This window comes from Salminus brasiliensis, chromosome 6 (genome assembly GCF_030463535.1).
Source record: "Salminus brasiliensis chromosome 6, fSalBra1.hap2, whole genome shotgun sequence".
In the NCBI taxonomy this organism is placed as follows: Eukaryota; Metazoa; Chordata; class Actinopteri; order Characiformes; family Bryconidae; genus Salminus; species Salminus brasiliensis.
Genome location: NC_132883.1, coordinates 5,720,846 through 5,741,818, shown reverse-complemented (window position 1 = coordinate 5,741,818; position 20,973 = coordinate 5,720,846). Strand labels below are relative to the sequence as shown.

At 42.1% G+C, this 20,973-nt stretch overlaps 1 protein-coding gene across 1 annotated transcript in view; it reads right to left on the bottom strand.

The window, feature by feature from the left end:
• pnck (pregnancy up-regulated nonubiquitous CaM kinase) overlaps positions 1 to 20,973 on the bottom strand; it is a 28,372-nt gene that overhangs the window by 5,650 nt on the left and 1,749 nt on the right. The window contains exons 3-10 of the mRNA XM_072680813.1: positions 18,615 to 18,746; positions 17,456 to 17,530; positions 14,158 to 14,296; positions 11,999 to 12,122; positions 9,728 to 9,803; positions 8,827 to 8,939; positions 7,012 to 7,090; positions 5,732 to 5,819 (exon numbers count right to left, since the gene is read on the bottom strand). Of these exons, the coding sequence (XP_072536914.1) occupies positions 5,732 to 5,819; positions 7,012 to 7,090; positions 8,827 to 8,939; positions 9,728 to 9,803; positions 11,999 to 12,122; positions 14,158 to 14,296; positions 17,456 to 17,530; positions 18,615 to 18,746 (826 nt within the window). The remainder of the gene's footprint in view (positions 1 to 5,731; positions 5,820 to 7,011; positions 7,091 to 8,826; positions 8,940 to 9,727; positions 9,804 to 11,998; positions 12,123 to 14,157; positions 14,297 to 17,455; positions 17,531 to 18,614; positions 18,747 to 20,973) is intronic.

Here is a 20,973-nt window from a genome sequence, read left to right as displayed (position 1 = left end):
GTTCCAATTGCAAAACTGGCGAACAGCGCCCTCCCGTCCTCGGAGTTCGTACTCGAGAGTCGAACTTGCCAAGTCAGTTCTACCAAGTACCCCGGTCCGCATTTGGTGTACTTTGTATTGAGAATCCCTCAAAGTTACCTCCAAAATACCTTAGTAGTTGTACAGTAATCACACTAGCATGTAGTACACAACTGGGACCCATCCCTGAACTCCAGCCCTTGGCCCCCAGGTCAGACAGATGGAGTAGATATCTAAAAAAAGCTTGGATTTAAATGCTATGATGGTGTTTGCTGATATTTTAGAATATAGAATAGAAAGAACAGCAAATAAGCAATGTAATGTAGTGCCCACGTGCCGTACACTCGAAGGGGAGTTAACTTCAGAACACCTGTTGTCTAAAATACCTGCCCCAGTGTCAATTTTAGAGTTCTCAGGAAGTCAGACTGGGCCGTTAACCACATCTACAAGTCTGCATGATTTTAATGAAGACCTGCTTGTGGTTTGAGTGGGTTGGGAAAGTGTGTGGGCATGTATTTACAGATAAAACACACACTGGGTGACTGTAGACTTGTATGTCGGAAACCTCAAATATCAAGTTTAAGACTACAGAAGACAAATAGAGATACCAAACATGCCCTAGCTGTTCAACTACATCTGGGAAAGGTGAAAATTACATATAGTGTTTTTATACACTGTATTAAATACTATATAATAATCTCAATAGTGGGGGTTTACGCTGCCACTTTGAGCCGAGGATCGCTGGGTCGAATCCCAGGTCATGCTGCTTGCCATCAGCAGCCGGAGTCACAGAGGGCACAATTGGCCTCGCTCTCTCAGGGGTGGGTTGATGGCACTTCCTCCCCACATCACTCCTAATGTGATGTTGGTCAGCTCAGGCATCTGTTAGCGATTTTATCAGAGCTGGGGAGCTGAGCTTTCCTCCAAGAAAAGTACATATAGTTTTTTACCTTTTCATTCCTTCAAGCTGTTGGATTTCTGGCTAGCTCTTTAAAAACCTAGGTTGACCAAACATGGTGACTGTGAATGGAAGCTATTAACCACCAATAAGCAAAATTAGCAATCTGTCACCTGCATACGGCTAAACGGTGGCTGTTTGGTGACTGTAGACTTGTATGTTGGCAACCTCAAATATCAAGTTTAAGACTATAGAAGAAAAAACAGAGATACTAAACATTCCTTGGCTGCTCAACTAGACTTGGTAATGCTTGTTCTTGTTAATTTCTATGTCTTTAAGACTTCAATACAGATTATCCTTAATAGCTATATTGGTAATATCTTGCTTTAATAAAACTTATGTAAAGAAGATAGCTAGTTGGCAATATCCAAGTATGAGGTTGAAGATAGTCAGGTTTCAACTTTTAGCGGCCAGGTCATTTGGATCAGTGTTAATTCATTGGCAACCTCAAAACCCAGATTCTGAACTGAATCGATTCACTTGAAACGTGGTGTTTCGACACCTTGCTTCGAAGTCCAAGGTGCTGATCTGAATCCATCATGTTTTGACTAAAAATGCTTCTAAATAAGAGTCCGAAATATCTTATCTTTCATGACAGGTGACATCACACAATGACCTTAAAAGACTCTAAAAATCAATGTAACTATTTTCCAATGGAAAAGCCACAATTTCTTTATTATTATGGATATTTTATCTAGCAAATTATGGCATTTATGAAAAGAAAGGATCTTGAAAAAGATCTAGGTCTGCTGTTCAGGATCATCTGTGTGTCTAATTAAGTGTTCTTTCATTTGTGCTTAAGACAGAGGTTTTTATTTTGACCACTTGTATCCCAAATATCCCAGAATGCTGCTGTTCCAATTGCAAAATTATCGTACAGCCTCCTCCCGTCCTCTGAGTTTGTACTTGAGAGTCAAACTTGCCAAGTCAGCAAGTCCACCAGTCCCAACTTCAAAATTTCAATACACTTTTCAGTAGCGCTACATATCCTACATGATACATATATCATGACCAAAGTCTCACATTGGGTATTGTGTAGAATAGCTAAAAATGCTAATGCTAACACCTAATCACTTCCTGTAAGTACAAAACCGGATAGTATGTTAATATTTTGTGTACTTGTTGCACTATTACGATTCAAGATTCAAGATTCAAGAGTTTTATTGTCATATGCACAGCAGAAACAGACAGTTACGCTGTACAATGAAATTCTTACTTTGCTGTCCCTCCATTCACCAATAGATAAAGATAACAAAAAAGAAATTAATAAATAATAATAAAAATTAAAAATATATACAAAATAAATAAAGTATAATAATATAAGTTGAAGTAAATAAAATTAAAGTAAACTTTTTCCCTTTTTACAATTAAAAAATTAAAATAAAAGTTACATGTGCTTTTATGTGCAAGTATGAGTATTACATTTAGTATATTGTGCTATACCTTATACTAGTAGTGTGTAGCACACAATTGGGACGCAGCCATTATTTTTTTTTTCTTATAGTTGTGTCCGAAATGGAAGGCAGCTGCCTATGCTGTCTCATAAGTCAGTACCTTAGAAGGCAGCATCATGATGAAGGTATCTACATCAGAAATGAAATATAAACTATTGTATAGCTATTGTACAGACTGCTGCTTGCTTACGCCACGTTGCTTTGCAGTGGCAGTGGTGGCTCAGTGGTTAGAGTGCCGGGCTATCAATAACAACAATAATCAGTTTTAGCCGCTGTTGGGCCCTTGAGCAAGGCCCTTTACCCTCTCTGCTCCCTGGGTGCTGGAGTTGGCTGCCCACTGCTCTGGGTGTGTGTGTGTGTATTCACTGCCACAGATGGGTTAAATGCGGAGGACACATTTAATGTGACAAATATGTGCCCCTTTACCTTTTTTCTCTCAAGACAAGCCAGCGCTAACCCAGATGAGTGGGCTAGCGCTGGCAGGGCAGCAAAGGATACACATATGCTGCCTTCACAAATAATGAAGGCACCTTAGCAGGCAGCATTTCATACAATCACTCGATTCGGACATGACTTGGTACCTTCCTGCCTTCAGATACTGCCTGAGTAGCCACCATTTCTTACATTCCAGACACAGCCCATGCTGCCATCTGGTTGTGTTCAGGTTATGTGACACCGTGACCCCAAAGAATTGTGCCCATGACTGCTTAAGTGTATATCTGAGCTGAAATTTGTGTCTGAACATCTGTTAAAGTCTGTCAGCCTGTTCTCCAAGCCAGGTCGGCTAATGTCACTAATATCTATATCTATATGTTCTGTTCAGGATGTATTTGATACAAAGCATCTAAACTCAAAAATGCGAGCAGTCAGCCACGTTTTGTCTTCAAAAATTGTCTAAAAACCTCTAAGAAGCTCATGCAGAAAAAGCACACCAACCCAATTTGTTAGATGTGGGATGAGTATGTCGTGGGCTTTAGACTCGGCACCATAGGTCCCAGTCCCATTAATGCTCTAAGAAATCAGATCCAACTTATCAGCTAATTAATATCAGCCTCATTAAGAGGTTTAATCAGTTTTGTTGGGGGAAATATTTAACTTTCTAGAGCAAAACTACCGTAGAACTGAAGAAGGGTTGCTTTGTTTTGGACCTTGAGACTCAGTGGGCCCTATTTTAGTGATCTTTTGGCGAGCCGTCAACCGCACAGCTTGATTTAGGGTGTGTTGGTGTGTCTTTGCTATCGCAAGGGCGAAAAAGGTACTCCTTGCATGGCTCGAAATGCAGGAAAGGCATGTATTAAGTCTCTTAATTAATCATGGGTGTGTTTTGGGCGTAATGTGCAGTAATAAACCAATCAGCGTGTCTCTTGCCGTTCCCTTTAAGAGCCAGGTGCAGTCTGACTTTGGCGGACGCAGCCATTATTTCTTTTTCTTATAGTTGTGTCCGAAACGGAAGGCAGCTGCCTATGCTGTCTCATAAGTCAGTACCTTAGAAGGCAGCATCATGATGAAGGTATCTATGTCAGAAATGAAATATAAACTATTGTATAGCTATTGTACAGACTGCTGCTTGCTTTTTTGTCTCAAGACAAGCCAGCGCTAACCCAGAGGATCATGGGATTCGCAAGGCAGCGAAGGATATATGTACGCTACCTTCACAAATAATAAAGGCACCTTAGCAGGCAGCATTTCATGACATTTCAATTCGGACATGATTTGGTACCTTCCTGCCTTTAAATACTGCCTGAGTAGCCAACATTTCTTACATTCCAGACACAGCTTATATGGACATCTGGTTGTGTTCAGGTCATGTGACACCATGACCCCAAAAAATTGTGCCCATGACTGCTTCAGTGTATATCTGATTGCTATTGCTCAATGGCGCAAAGCATGGGCTGCACGCGCCTGTGTTGACAATTCACTGCCAAGATTGCAACGAACCAACGTCTGACTGCTGACGTCTGCCTAGACTGTTTTCAGTCAGTGGAGCTCCTGCTGTGTTTTCCATTGCCAAGATACACAGCAATACACCAGAAATTGACCTGAACACACCTCCTTTCGAGACCACCGCACCCATCAGCTTAGATATATTCACAAGCACCGTTGCTATTTAAATGGCGTAGGTAGAAGGCGTGAAAATAGACTGTTGGCGGTGTGTAAGATAGCAATGAGCATCGCGACACACCTTGCGCAGGGTGTAAGATGGGGCACAATGCATCACTGGACATGAACTGTAAAATAGCTACAGGCCTACAGTATATGCAATATAATGAAAAAGCATAAGTATAGACCTGACAGCTGCTGCTTTGTCTAATTAGTATCATGCAATGATGTTCGTCCACTCATAAAAATAATATAAATATTAATAATAATAATAATAATAATATCTATTTCTGGGAAGGATTTTACTTCAATTACATGCACATAAACTATACATACAATTCAAAATTTTGGAGTCACTAATAGTAGTAGTAGTAGAGTAGTTTAAGAACAATGAGAATTCATTCAATTATAAACAATATACACCAACCAGCCATAACATTAAAACCACTGACAGGTAACATGAATAATACTGATTATCTGGTTACAGTGGGGTGGCATCTAGGCAGGCAGGGAACAGTCAGCTCCTAAAGGTGATGTGTTAAAGCAGAGAAGCCGTGAAAACTGTGATGGCTAGACAAGCAGACTGGGTCCGAACACCTCCAAAACATCAGGCAGGTCTTGTGGGATGTTCTTGGCATGCAGTGGTCAGTACCTACCAAAAGTGTTTCAAGAATGGACAACCAGTGAACCGGTACCCAAGGATCCTTTAAAGGATCTGCTGGTATTATTTATCTTGGTGTCAGATACCAACGGACCAACCTTCAGAGGTCTTGTGGGGTCCTTGCCACAATGGGTCTGTTTTGGTGGCACGAGGGGGACCTACTCAAACTAGGCATGTGGTTTTAATGATATGGCTGATTGGTGTACTGTTTTTGTCAAGGTTTCTGCCTCGAGATGAGGCCCGACTGAGGCCCAAGCCAGCATTTTGCCCGGGTTCTGGGAGGACAGATGAGTGAATGACAGAAACATGCAGCTTCGTTTTTGCATTCTACTGCACGTCTCGTGTGAAGCAGCGTGGCAGAATGTGCTCTGATGACTTGATGCTAAGTAGTCTGCTATGAGGCGAGAGCAGATGTGTTTCTTCTAAGCGCTTGCAGAAGACTCAGTGTGATCTGTGAGATGTGGAGGTGAGTAACAGAGGCTTCACCCGGCTTCGCACATCCGCCATCAGCATCCACACAGGGAACAAGTGCTGTCTCACCTTCCACTGACTCTTGGCAAAGTTCTTCTGAATCTGCGCGCAAACCGAGCCGTGGATGTTCTTCTCCAGAGCTGCTCCACCTGAAATCCTGACACAACAAGATCGACAAATCACACTACTGTTAAAGTGGGGAAGTCGTATAGTAATCTATACAATATTTCAATGCGAACATTGTAAACTAGATATTTATATGTTAGATAACTAGATAAACATATGTTAAATGTTTGTAATGCTGAAAATGAGATAAGCTATATTGACAAAAGTATTGGGACACCTGTTCATTTATTGTTTCACCTGAAATCCATGGTCTTTTAAAGACTTTATCATGATTTTGTTGGAGTAACCGTCTCTACTGTCCAGGAACAGGCTTTCTACTAGATTTTCAAGCATTGCTGTGAGGATTTCATTGCATTCAGCAACAAGAGCATTAATGAGGTCAGGATGTTGGATGATCACCACCCCACCTCATCCCTAACTCCCCGACTGGAGCACGATGATCATTCCAGAGAACACAGAACACTTCCACTGCTCCACAGCTCAATGCTGGGGGGGCTTTATACCCCTCTAGCCCACCCAGTATTAGGCATGGTGCCAGTAGGTTCATGTTTATCTGTTACAAAGACAAAGACAACCATATTCACCATTTGTGTTGGACACAGATGGAATTTGGCCTCTGCCTTAAACCCATTCGTGCAGTGAACACACACATACACTTGTGAGCAAACACACATACACACAGATAAATAGTGAGCACACATGCCCGGAGTGGTGGGCAGCCATCGCGGTGGCATCCGGGGAGCAGAGAGGGGCCTTAAGGGCCTTGCTCAAGTGCCCAACAGTGGCAGCTAATAAGCTTCCCATGTATTGAACCCACAACCCTGTCAGCAATTGCCCGGTGCTTTTTTTTATTTATTTCAGAGAGTCCTAATCTATTGGCAATACTTCTCTACAGGGACTAGACAAGCTGTGTGTGTGCATTTGCACATCTGTGTTACCAGTGGGTGCAACCCAATAACAAGTAGCTGAATGTATTCATTAAAAGGGGTGTCCACAAACATTAGGACAAGCGTATCTCAGACTGAAGCTTAGAAGCTCAGGATACTCCTACATATAAGCAGAGCAGGTGCAAACATGCTCTCTCTCTTTCTTTCTCTCTCTCTCTCTCTCTCTCTCTCTCTCTCTCTCTCTCTCTCTCTCTCTCTCAAGGCCAGCGTCTATTTCGTCCAGCCATCGACCCCTCCGTTCTCCCACCACTCCACCGCTGCTATTTATAAACTCACCAAGGATGCTGCAAGGCCTGCTCACAATTGAACCTCTTCTCCGGATCCTTCTGCAGTAAGTGGACTATGAAGTCTTTGGCTGGGAGCATTAGCGGAAAATGCAGGAGAGAACAAGATCAATACCATTTAGTGTGCATAGAGGGTGGTCCACCAAGGGGTGGAGATAATAGAGACCCTTTTTTCCATTAATTCAATGGGAATTTTTAAAAAGGGTCTTTCAGACACTTCAGATGTTTCCTCTCTTTTCTCAGTTTTAAATTGTCCTGCTGCCTGCTCGACCTTTACCTGCAGGGAAATGTAATCAATTTCTTGTGTTGCAATGTTTCTTGTGTTTCCCACTTCCAGCCCTGCAGTACCCCTGCTCTGAACAGGCTAATATTTCCTCTCGCTCTGGTGCATCTTAGTCTACACTTGCAGGGCTTTGATACATAGCTGATGAAATGAAGCCAGAATGTTAGAACATGGAAACGTTCATCTTTACTACACTGCAGGTCTAGGAGATGGAATTGGGATGAAATCCAATATGCCTGCTTCACCTAATAAGTATCTTTAATACTTATTATATATATATATATATATATATATATACTATATAGAAAATAAAAGCATATACTACAGTAGCTACTGTTTAAATATAATTATACATTCACTGTTCTGTCCATACAGAAATCTGCTACAGGGTCATAAGCTGCCTTGTGTGTTTAAGGTAGTAGTACCTCCAGGCTCCTACAGATGGCGCTGCATGAGGATGATTGGGTGATGAATAATTGCGTGGTGTGCGATGGAATTCATAGATTGAGAAGAGTTGGTACGGTGCAGGGAGTGCCTCGTAGGATGTGTGGAAAATGGGTCGCAAAGCAGATATGTTAATGATTGGCTAAAAGGAGTACTTGTATTTGGACGTGGCCAAAGATAATAGTGTAAAGTAAGTAGCAGGATTTCTGCCACTGCTGGTAGACCCATATGACCGTACGCTTCCATACACCAGCAGATTCAGCTACTACACTACGGCCTTTTGCACGCCCACATGTACTCACAACTTTTAGCCTATCACAACATCTTTGCGACCCATTTTCTACACATCCAACGATACTCTACCACCTCTTCCCATCACACATCTCACGGGAATTTATAGCTGGATCATCCTCGTGCAACAGCATCTGCAGGGGTTAACTACATATATAAGTATTATATTATATTATAGGATTGGCCATATATTTCAAAACATATGTACAGACATAAATTACAGATACATGCATGAATCTTATTTATGCATAAAATATGTATACATATATTGTTGATTAGTAAAAAAAAAGAATACATATGTACATATATGTAGTAAACATAAGTATAAACTATAATACTTATATGTCATGTGTACACTGTAATGCCAGAAGTTGTAGGATAGCAGTATGTAAACTGATCATGGAAGTGTTACCTAGAGGAGGATTTGGGAATGCCCACATCTGTATAAGTTGTGAGGTGTTATTTTGTGAGTGAGGCAAGGCGACGTGAGCAGACTCAGACCTGATAGTAAATTCCAGATGAATGGGACATACCATTTTCGAAGTTGTGTGGGCAATTAACATTCCCCAAGCAATACAACTATACGACAATAAGGCATTACCAGTGAGGACAGTGGGTGGTATTGATTGTGACTGTGATATTTATGTTGATATATATGGCTGATATTTAAAATATATTTCCAAATGTGACACATTTATGAGACATTAATAAGAAAATATTGTATATTATAATATTTGCAATCCATTGTAAATATTGCCATATATTAGATTTCCCTATGAATGGCCTTACCTGAATCTGAGATATCGTCCCAGTATGGGGAGTCAAACTCAAACTCAGCCTTTATGATCTGCTTGTATAGCTGGGTGTCGTTTTCATCGTAGAAGGGAGGATAACCACACAGCCTGTAGAGAAAAATTGATTCTTCTCACGTGACTTCATTTTGGGAATGGTTTCGTGTAGAGCACTTCAGAGTTAGCCGAGTAAGTCCACTAACTTGCTAAGTTAACGTTTTCCAAGCCAACATGCTCATGTGGGGCTCGTATGGGTGGAATGTGGTATGTGCATACATTTTTACTGTGACCCAGTTGGGCTTCCCAAATGGGCCCAATCCTGACAGCCCAGCTTAATCTCACATGAGTCCCATCTAGGCTTCATATGCAGTGTATAATCCAGATGGTCCCATTACTGACCCTTGTAAGTCCCTACAAACCTGAGGACAAAACATTCTGGTTTCTAGTTGGGCTAACCATACAGGTCCCACATGGACATGCTAGCTAGGCTATGTCTCATTAAATGAAGCTAAAGCTTTCTGGGATAATCTGCAGTTCATGGCTGGCATGGCTGTATTAACCGCATATACTGGTCAGCAGAGCAGCGAAATGCTCACAGGCTAATTCTTTAATAAAACACAGTCCTTATGTTCAAGCGTTTACAGTAGTTGCCCATGGTTTCTTTTTAGATCTGATGTGCTAGAGAAACGATGCAAAACAGAAGCAGAAAGTGTGTCACTGTCCAATTACTTATGCATTGAACCAGCCATGTACTTTTTATATGGAACAAACATACCTCATAAATATACATGTAGCATAAATGTAGCATGAGCTACATTGTACACTGAATTTAAATGCAGCTGCCAGTGTAACAGGCATTGCTTACAGTGGTGTGTACATGTGCATGTTTGGACACTTACAATATAAATGAAATGACTCCCAGGGCCCACAGGTCGACTCCTTTACCATATGTCTTCTGTTGTAACAGCTCAGGAGCTACGAACACATACACATAAAGAGTGAGTAAAATCAATGCTAGAACATACACAGTGCAAGATTTAGTGGCCCATTTTCTCCGAAGCGCTGCATTGTTCACCGTGGCACGCGCTATGTGCTGCATGCTACAGTGCTTTTGGGGAAGCTCAACCCAGAATAGCAAGAGCCAGAATAAAAGCGGGAAATGAGTTTATCAGACCCGTGACTGCTAACCTGGGATGCCGTCCCCAAAGGCGCTGTAGAGATAATGATGTCTCCAACACATCCACTCAGTTTTGTCCTGCAGACCTTCAGTTTACTTAGCTGAATGTTCTGTTGGTGTGATAGCTCTATTTCGTACATATGGAAATTTGCTGGTAGTCTAAGCTGGTCTTTGATGGTCAAAGTGGTTGAAGAGCTGGTCATCCAGGTAAAACCATGCCCTATGCTGGTAAGTGAGCTGGTTAATCAGCTTAGCTCTTGACCAGAATAGTGTATGTTTTCATTTGAGTTTGATGGACTAGCTGGTCTATCAGCATGACCATCTTAATCAAGCTTGTCATTAAACTGGTGGACCAGTGTGGTCAGGCTGGTCATGCTGGTCATGCTTGTCAATCAGCGTGTTCATGATAATCGTGCTTGTCAACCACTTTGGTTTTATTGGTCAACAAGTTTGGTTATACATGCTAGTGAACCAGCTTGGTCATGCCAATCATACTGGTTGACCGGCATGTCAATGATAGGCCATGTTAATCAACCAGATACTCCTGTCCAGATACTGGTCAAATGGCTTGGTTATACTGGTTGACTATTTTGATAATTTGGTCATGCTGGTCAAGCTGGTGAACCAGTTTAGTTAAGCCGGACATGCTGGTCGACTGGTGTGGTTATGATGGTCATGCTAATCAACCACCTTGGTGATACTGGTCAAAAGGTTTGGTTATACCAGTTGACTATTTTGGTCAGGTTGGTCATGTCAGTCATACTGGTCGACCAGCATGTTCATGATAGGCCATGATGGTCAACCATCTTGGTGATACTGGTCAAATGGCTTGGTTATACTGGTTGACTATTTTGATAATTTGGTCAGGCTGGTCAAGCTGGTGAACCAGTTTAGTCAAGCCGGACATGCTTGTTGACTGGTGTGGTCATGCTAATCAACAACCTTGGTGATACTGGTCAAAAGGCTTGGTTATACCGGTCGACTACTTTGGTCAGGTTGCTCATGCCAATCATACTAGTCAACTGTCATGCTGGTTCACTAGCTTGTATAACCAAACTGGCATGGTCATGCTGATCAATCAGCATGTTAATGATAGTCCATGATGGTCAACCACCTTGGTGATACTGGTCAAATGGCTTGGTTATATTGGTTGACTATTTTGATCATTTGGTCATGCTGGTCAAGCTGGTGAACCTGTTTAGTCAAGCCGGTCAACCAGTATGTTCATGATAGGCCATGCTAGTCAACCACCTTAATGATACTGGTTGGCTATTTTGGTAAGGTTGGTCATGGCAGTCATACTGGTCAAACAGCGTGGTCATGCTGTTCATGTTGATAAACCACCATGTTCATGATCATCATCCTGCTCAAAGTCCTTGGTGATGCTGGTCAAAAAGCTTGGTTATACTGGTGGACTACTGTGGTCAGGCTGGTCAAGCTGGTAGACCAGCTAACCCATTAAACAAAAAACCTTCCCCTATGCAGATCAAGAGCTAAGAGCTAATCAATCAGCTTATCCAGCTTGGTCAGCTTGAGCTGGCCAGACTTCTGTTTTTTCAGCAGTTTTTTTTCTTTTTCAATATTATGCATTAAAATGTATGAAGCCTCTGGGAATGAGCCACAAGCCTATAGCTCATGTTCTCATGATATTTGCTTAAATAATCAGCCTGGAGATAAATGGTTATTGCTTTTTAGCCCGAATTAATGAAATGCACCTAAATGTTATAAAGCAGGCTTCTATGTAAGCATTCCTGCTATTGCTATTCTGGGACGAGTTTCTCCAGTTACATTATGATGCTATTGAACTATCTCTAAAAGCCTTAAGATGTTGTTACAGCTACAGCACGTCTGGGAAACTCAGCTACAGACCACAGGCCTAAATGATGGTCCATATCACCAATAATAATCTACATTTGTTTTTAGAAGAACTTACCAGAATAGCTTTCATGGCAGACTTAATGAAATGTGTTGTGTGGTTATAAGATTCTCTTACCTACGTAAGCAGGGGTTCCACAGGCAGTGGATAAAACGCCCTGATCCTCCATCTTAGACAGGCCAAAGTCACTGATGACAATCTTCGAATCTTCTAATGGACTTTCATACAGCAGGTTCTCTGGCTGGACGTTAAACCGAGAGAAGTTCCATAGTCACTTTCTGCATCAATCTAACTCATTTTCAACACCATGCCCAACTTAATGAAGTCAATATAGGTAAACCCTTACGAGTTAAGAGACTCTCATGCATCTCAGTATTTGCTGGCAACCAAATCCCTCAAAAGATACATAGAATGAAAGGACACACAACTGCTAACTCACACCATTTAAGCTAAACAACATCTGTCCTAATTGACTAATGATGGCTCTACAAGAACATGGGCACCAAAAACAGGACTTACCGACAGGGCTGTTGTCCTCTTGTTGTGTCCTCTCAGCCACATGTACTGTTAGCAAGCTGAATGGTATTGCTGGTTAGCTGTTTTTTTACCATCTTACCTTTATAAATAAAAATTATCATAAATAATCCAGTGCTTTCACTTCTGATGTGTGTTCAGCTCCAGTTAGGTTCAGCCGAGGACATTAGAGAGAAGATATTCGGCTCATTATGAAGCCAAGTGTTTGATAATTATGGAGAGGCCTACTGTTACAGTAGGCCTCTCCATAATTATCAAACACTTGGCTTCAAAATTAGCAGAATCTCCCACTTCAGGAGATCCTATTGGTTGACTGCACTCAGATATGGATTACAAACTAGCCTCAGCTTAGCTTCATATTAGCAACACAGGCTAACCTGATAAACTGAACCATAAAACACCATCACGGTTAACATGGAAGTCAAACACTGTTGTTCCTCCTCCCTACGAAGGAGCTGGAAAATGGGCCAATTCCAAAAGCTCCAGACTCTGGCAGTTTTGGAAATACGGGTTGCTTTGTGAACAGACCTTGTGACCACAGCCAGAGACGTTATAAATGAGGAGACTGGCCACTGCTTGAAATATGAATATATGTTTTTGTCAGATTTTATCAGTGATTTAAAATCTGACCTACGGTTTCCAGTATTTTGGTCTCTCTCTATTCACAGAAATAGGAGCCTGGTCTCATGACACTGGAAATAACTGTTCAGTAATGTTGGAAAGATGGCCGCCCAGTGAACAGACTTGCCTATAAGGACTTCACTGCGGCCTATCCCTGCCAGTGCCTGCAGAAGGGGGTCTCAAGCTTGACCTGTGAGGAAGCTAAAGCCTTGGAAGTAAACATGGATCTGTGCTAAGCTAAAAGCTAACACTACGTAACTGGCTTTTAACATATCTTCTCTCTAATGTCCTCAGCTAAACCTAACTGGAGCTGAACACACATCAGAAGGGAAAGCACTGGATTATACGGTGAAAAACCTGGGGACGAGAGTGGGAGCTAGGCTACAAGCTAACCAGCTACATTCCATTCAGCTTGCTAACAGTAAATGTGGCTGAGAGGACACAACAATAGGAGAACAGCCATATCCGGTAAAACTATTGCCATGGCAATCATGCTGGTCGACTGGTGTGGTCATTTTGGTGATCAACACTTTGGTGATATTGGTCAAAATCTTGGTTATACTGGCTGACTAGTTTGGTCAGGTTGTTCATGCCAGTCATACTGGTCGACCAGTGTGGTCATGCTGTTCGTGCTGATCAACCAGCATGTTCATGATAGAGCATGCTAGTCAACCACCTTGGTGATACTGGTCAAATGGCTTAGTTATGCTGGTTGACTAGTTTGATCATTTGGTCATGCTGATCAAGCTGGTGAACCAGCTTAGTCATGCCGGTCATGCTGGTCAACCAGCATGTACATGGTGGTCATGCTGGTCTTGGTGATACTTGTCAAATGGCTTGGTTATGTGGGTTGGCTATTTTGGTAAGGTTGGTCATGCCGGTCAAGTAGCATGGTCAAGTAGCATGGTCATGCTGTTCATGCCCCAATCCAATTACTTATTGTCACTTACTATTTATACCCAACAATCTTTAATCAGATTAATGGACAAATGTGATTTTTGTGGTCAACAGTGGACCTGTCAAGATGTTAAAAAAGTTGAATTACTGGAAACCAACAAAAGAAACAATACAAAGCCGTCCCCAACTTTTGATGGTGGTATCATGATGGTTCTCCGTGTTACCTTTAGGTCTCTGTGTACGATGCCCAGCTGATGGAGGTACTTGACGGCCTCCAGGACCTGCAGTATGACCCGGCTGGCATCCTTCTCTGTGTAGCTTCCGCGCTCCAGAATCCTGTCCAGCAGCTCTCCTCCGGTCACCCTGCAGCACACACACACACACACACACACACACACACACACTCCACATTCAGCACACCACAGGCCACTGGACAGGGATCAGCCTTTTGGTCCTTTCATTATTGTAACCGTCGGGGGTAAGAGACCAGTCTGGCCTGAAACCAGCCTTTAAAGCAACGGTTTGGCCAAATATCAACTTCACACTGTTCCTTCCCCTCACACCAAGCGCAGTCAATCAGCGAAGACATGTCTGATGTCTGAAGTTTGCTTCTGTCGTTCGCACTGGGGTCCATTTTTATACATACAGGCAATAGCAAACTGCCTATAAGAGCCAGGCCTTCAGTTTGAGCCATTATAATTAAGACAAAAACACCTCTGCTGAGAAGTTAATCTCTGCTAGCACTCCTGCGGGATTAGTATGGTAGCACTAAGCTAACAGCAGTGCATATGAATGTTTTTGGGCATTCTAGATAAAACATTGCTCAGGGTCACCCGTGCAGCAGGCGATGAGTTGCTGGCAGGCGTGTCCACCAGCACACAGGCAGGCAGGCAGGCAGGCAGGCAGGCAGCATGTTGGACTGAGTTGCATCCTTAAGCAAACCACGTTTTTAAAGGAACAGCAACCATTGCAGGCTTTATTTATTCACTAGATGTTCACAACCATCACAAAAATATTTATATATCATCAAAAGAATACACTGGTACATATTAATTTACTACTGATTTTAGAAATTTCTGATGTTTGTAATAAATAAGCAGCCATTCGTCGCGTCACTGAGCGCTGCATTTGAAAATGAATGACTTCTGGTCACTGTGTTGCTTTTGTGGCTTGCACTGTTCACGTACGGTAAAAGACATTTCTTGTAAGAGCTCATAAAAGTCTTATTTGGAACAGACAGTAACTCACAGTGTATCTAATTTGGTATGTTTTATGGTGAATTAGTTATTAGCAGAGCCCTGGCTCGAGCTGCCACTGCTGTTTTCCATTTCTAACAACTGACGGAAACCTGCCTGGACTACTGCTTATATTCACAACCTGTGACCTATCTACTATTAACTGCTGTAAGGGCAAGAGTGATGCTTCTTCTCACAAAACTGGTCCCAGATATTGGAAATCAATACAGAATTGGTTGATTCCCCAGCCATCTGCTAATTTTGCAGGTAGTTAATCCATAGAATTTCTAATGATGAGAAACAGCAAGTGGTGATGTCATCTGGGTTGGTTAGATATGTTTAGAACACATTTAAAATTAATGTGTTAAAATGACTTAATCCAGACAAATATGGTTAATTTTCAAGACTGAATATTATAAACATTTTAACACTGCTGTCATACTGTGAAACACTGTTTAACTCCAGTTATTGGGTTTTCTAACACTCTCTGCTATATCAGACCATACCTTCAGCTTGTGATGATATAGGAGAAGACTGTAAGGGGGGGGTTGGGCTGGAGTTCGTGTGTCATTTGCCTTTGGTAAGAAGCAAGTCCTCCCCTTTGATAAGTGGAACTACAAATGATAGACAACAGGGTTAAATGGGGGGTGATGGGGTGGTGGAGTTATATGAACAAGGTTGAGGTAGAATTTGCAGGTTAGGGAGGAGGAGCTTCATATTATTTTATTATATAACTCCACTTATGTAAAGTTCATCACTCAACAGGAATAGCCACAGACCTGATCAGCTCCAAAGACATCCAGCATTCAGCAGTCAGTAGCTATTTAAGGGTGCTCCCATGTCTGTGTTACCTTCTGGCTCTCCCCTTTTAAATAGGCCGTTGTAGTGTGTGTAGTCTATAGTCAGAGCCATACTCTGATAATGCTTGCACTATCTGTACTCAATGAATCCAATTAGAACTAATTCTACCTCTTTACCTTCCCCAAATTAATGACTGACTACTTGTTCAACCAGACACTGAAGGAAGACTGACCACTGGGCTCCCCTGCTACCCGTGTCAGACCATCTTTCTACCCTCCTGCTACTGCTATGTGCCTCCTGAGCCTCCCAAACTATTTGCTTACCCATCATCGTTACTCTTATTACTCTTCCCATCTCTATTATGATTACATTAGTTATATAATTATGATTATAACAGTCTTATGTGCTGGTATGTGACGTTTTATCAATCATTTATAAATAGTTCCGACCAGAGAAGGATGGATCGGGTCCCCCTTGAGAGTCTTGGTTCCTCCCAAGGTTTCTTCCTCCAGTTCTGAGGGAGTTTTCCTCCACCACTGTCACCTTTGGCTGCTCGCTGGAGATCTTTGGGGGTGCTATTTTTAAGGATTTGTTGGTCTCGTCCTATTACCAACGGCAGTTGTAAACAGTGCTATACAAATAAATCTAAATGATTTGATCTTTGATTGGCAACAAATACACAAAATAGTTTCCAAATTAAAATACAGTCGTTTAGACACATTCAACCCCGCTTAATTAATATGAGCTCAGGTATGGCCTCTTTTTTTGGTTCTTTTTGCTATACTAGGAGCAATACGAAGTGGCCAGGCCCCTAATAATCTGTCTTTGGGTTAAACTAACTTGTTAGGTCTTCAGTCAAGCTTCTGAAGGCCTAACCATTGGGCCCACTTAGTTTTAAGAAAACTCCTTTGATTGAACGAGGTGGTTTAAGAACATGTAAACATTTCTGTTTGAAATGAACAATGAAATAAGAAAGCATTGTAATGTTTATAGAGTTTTAAGACTAGAAGGTCTAGAAGGCCCCAATGATTCCCCATTGGAGAACATTGTGTCGCACAGTCTCAAGCAAGTCTGTTTAAAATACTTGTTAATTCAATGGTACAAGTTTCCATGGCTTGTTAGCTACATTAGCCTCACAAGTCAAGCGCAAAAATAAAAAGGCAACACATGTCTTGGCTGACCGACTATATTTGGCATAACTGGGAAAGTGTGTAAATTAAATATATCACTGTCGGGTGAAAATAGGCCCACTCTCCCCGAGCAGACGCGTGCAGACAGATTTAGCTCTACTTCAGTTCAAGTAGTTGAGTCTGTGGTCTTGTGGACTCGGTGCATGGTACAGACACGCCCACATAGCTGAATGAAATCTAAAACTCTGGAAGACTGAAAAGGCTGAGCAACACAATTCTGTCTGTAATTCCACCTCTGACACAGGCTAGTGTACGACTCACGCTAATCCCCATGTTTACTCAACAGGTCTACTCACAGTGTCATTACCAAGTAAAGTTTTGTAGGCGTTTCGAAGGTCTCCTCCAGGGAAATGATATTTTCATGCTTGATTCTAGAGAAAGAACAAGAAAACAGATGTTTTTGCATGTTTGGATGTACACTCACTGGCCACTTTATCAGAAACACTTGTAGATCCACTTTTTTGGCTTACAGTCAGAAATTGTTGCCTGTCTGTAGATGCACATTTTCTATTATGCTGACCATCCTTTAGTCCTTCAGTATTGGTCAGTTTTGCACCACAGAGCTTCAGCAACTACGCTGTGCTTGAGCACTTGTAACTGCACCACTCCAGACAAACTACAGTCTGCAGTCTGTAACTATACACTACTTGGACAAAAGTAATGGGACACCTGTTTATTCACTATCAAAAAAGAGTTTATCCTGCTTTTGTTGAAGTAACTGTCTCTACTGTCCAGGGAAGAAGACTTTCTACTAGATTTGGGATGAGTATTGCTGTGAGGATTTGATTGCATTCAGTGACAAGAACATTAGTGAGGTCAGGATGTTGAATGATCGCCACCCCACCTCATCATCCCCAACTCCCCGAATCGTCATCCCAAATGTATTGGATGGAGCACCAACCATCATTCCAGAGAACACAGTTCTTCCACTGCTTCACAGCTCAATGCAGGGGGGCTTTATACCCCTCTATATATCACACCTGGCATTAAGCAGCATGGTGCCAAGAGGTTCGTGTTTATCTGCTCCAGAGAGTTTAATGTGACCATGCCTGGCTTCAGGGGTATAACGCCCCCCAGCAATGGCAGTACCTGACCTCACCAATGCTGCTGTTCCTGAATACAATCAAATATCCATGGAAAAGCCCTGGCAACTGATTAAGAAGCTCTGGAGCTTCAGGTCACCATGCCCAATGCCAAGTCTATTAGGCCATGGAGTAGTAGGAGCTGTGTTCTGTGGAGCCCCACCCTTACCTTCTGGGATGAGAAGGAGTGGCATTTGTGATCCAGAACTAATCCTCCAACATTGGTATCTGACCTCACAAATGCTTTTGAGTCTGAATGCAATCAAATCACCAGAGCTCGAACTCAAATCTTTCATTAATAAAGGATGGGTAAGTGTCTACAAACCTTTGGACACTTGTTCATGTGTACAGTATGAATCAGAGAGCCACTAACCGGCGTAATACTGCGATCTCGTTCTCCAGCATGGATTCTTTACCCTTTAGCGCCCTCTTGCGGATGCATTTGACGGCTACAAGCTTCTGGGTCTTGCGGTGCTGAGCGACTCTCACCTCTGAGAAAGAGCCTCTGAGAGAAATCACATTTGCCAGTGTGTGAGTTCAGCAGAGTGCTATTGAATTTATATGACACTAAAGCATTATGAACGTCAGCGTTTGGAGCTCCAGCGCCGTGTTCAAGGCCGCTTGCTGTGTGCACAGGGAGGATGATTCACAGCCACTGCTGCCATTCCCAATGTCACCACTGCTCTGAATGAGCTCGGAAGAAAAGCATGATCTGTATCCTTAATGGGATTCTGTGACTCTGTTCAAACAGCCTGCCCTGTGTGGCAGCACTTTACCATTTGTGTGCCTGTGTGTGAGTGTGTTCTCTATGTCTATCCAACTACAGTGCATTGCTTCTATCATAAACATGCATATATAGATATAAATCACCATAACTTTAGCACCACCTGTCTAATACTGAGTAGGTCTCATAACAGATCTGATCATTCGTAACATGGGCTCCACAAGACCTCTGAAGGCGTCCTGTGGTGTCTGGCACCAAGACGTTATAGCAGCAGATCCTTCAAGTCTTGTGAATTGTGAAGTGGGGCCTACAGTAGCATCAGTAAACCTTAGGTTCCCGTGACCTGGTCGCCGGTTCACCGGTTGTCCTTTAATTTTATGGAGCACTTTTGATAGGTACTGTCCACTGCATACCAGAATAAACCCTGAAGGCCGGCCTGATGTGTTGGAGTTGTTCTGTCCCAGTCAACTAGCCATCACAACTGGCTCAGATTCGTACAATTTTCCATTTTACCTGCTTTTAAGACAGCACCTTCAAGAACTGATTGCTCGCTTGCTGCCTAATATATCCACCCCTTCAGAGATGCCACTGGAGATGAAGATAACCAATGTTTTTTACTTCACCTGTCAGTGGTGATAATGTTCGGGGTATATAGGGTATATAGTGCTCCACTGTAATTCACTGTAATGTGTTCTTATACGATTCTATGCCTCGTCAAATTATTCTATTGTAGATTATCCTATTGTATTGTCTATTGTAAAAAGGGGTTCTACCATATATATATATATATATATATATATATATATATATATATATATATATATATATGGTAGAACCCCTTTTTACAATAGACAATACAATAGAATAATCTACAATAGAATAATTTGACGAGGCATAGAATCGTATATATATATATAACAACTACTGATCCGATCCAGGCAGATTTGAATGGATCAGGTATGGGCTATTTTAATCCCAATCCAGTTCCAATCCAATCCAGTCTTTGCGCCACCTGGTGGGCTCAAGGCGCTACTAGGCGGACATTTTTGCCCAGCCAAGACAGGACAACCATATTCATTATTATTAGTTAAAAATGTACTGATTGAGGATTTTGGCAGAATTGTTAGAGTTGTGGGGCCCAGTGTTATATCTTTTTGTGGGGTCTGAAATCCCTTGCAGTGCCCCTGGGGACAAGCTTTATAAAAAAACTAAGTTAGCACATGTTCCTATTCAACTAAATGTAACTATTAGGGCAGTTCTTCAGTGAGGATCTGTTTCTACACACTGCTAGCTGTAGAGCACAGGGTTGGGACAGCCGGCCTGTTTCTGTGTTTGAAGCATGCTTTTTCTACCATAGTTTAGCAAATTTAGTAACATGCTAAGTTCGTTTAAAAGGGAAAGCAAGCAAACCTGGATGAGCCAGTCTACTAAATGTGCCTGAAGACCATTGTGTGCTCTCAGATACGAGGCTTTATCCTTTAAACGGCTGTGATTTGAGCCTCAGTTAGCGGGCCATTCCTGGCAACACAGTGACAAATCCAAACGTTCCTATTATAAACAGTGAAGGTCTGTTTCTGCACACTGCCAGCTGCAGAGCCCAAGGTTGGACAGACGGCCTGTTTCTGTATTTGAAGCATGGCGCTGATGTTCCCTGCTACCAAAGCACTGTAGAAAAGATAGACATCTTTCATCAAAACACGAACGAGGAGAAGCTGGCCCATGAGGCAGAGAACAGGTAGCTGTATGATCCTCAGTAGATGAATGCTGCAGCAATCCATTACAGATGGGAGCTGTAATGCTTTTTTCCCTAACACCTTCTGAACATCTAATAAACATCAGGACTATCAGAACTGTGGTACAATTGCAATAATACACTCCCTGTCATGCTATACTGTGGATATTGCCATGTGTGACCTTAGGCCTTGTGTCTGCATTCACAGCATATCCATGCCAGTATTTACAGTACAATGTCTTGTTGTGTAATATCATGTAATTAGCCTTAAAGCAA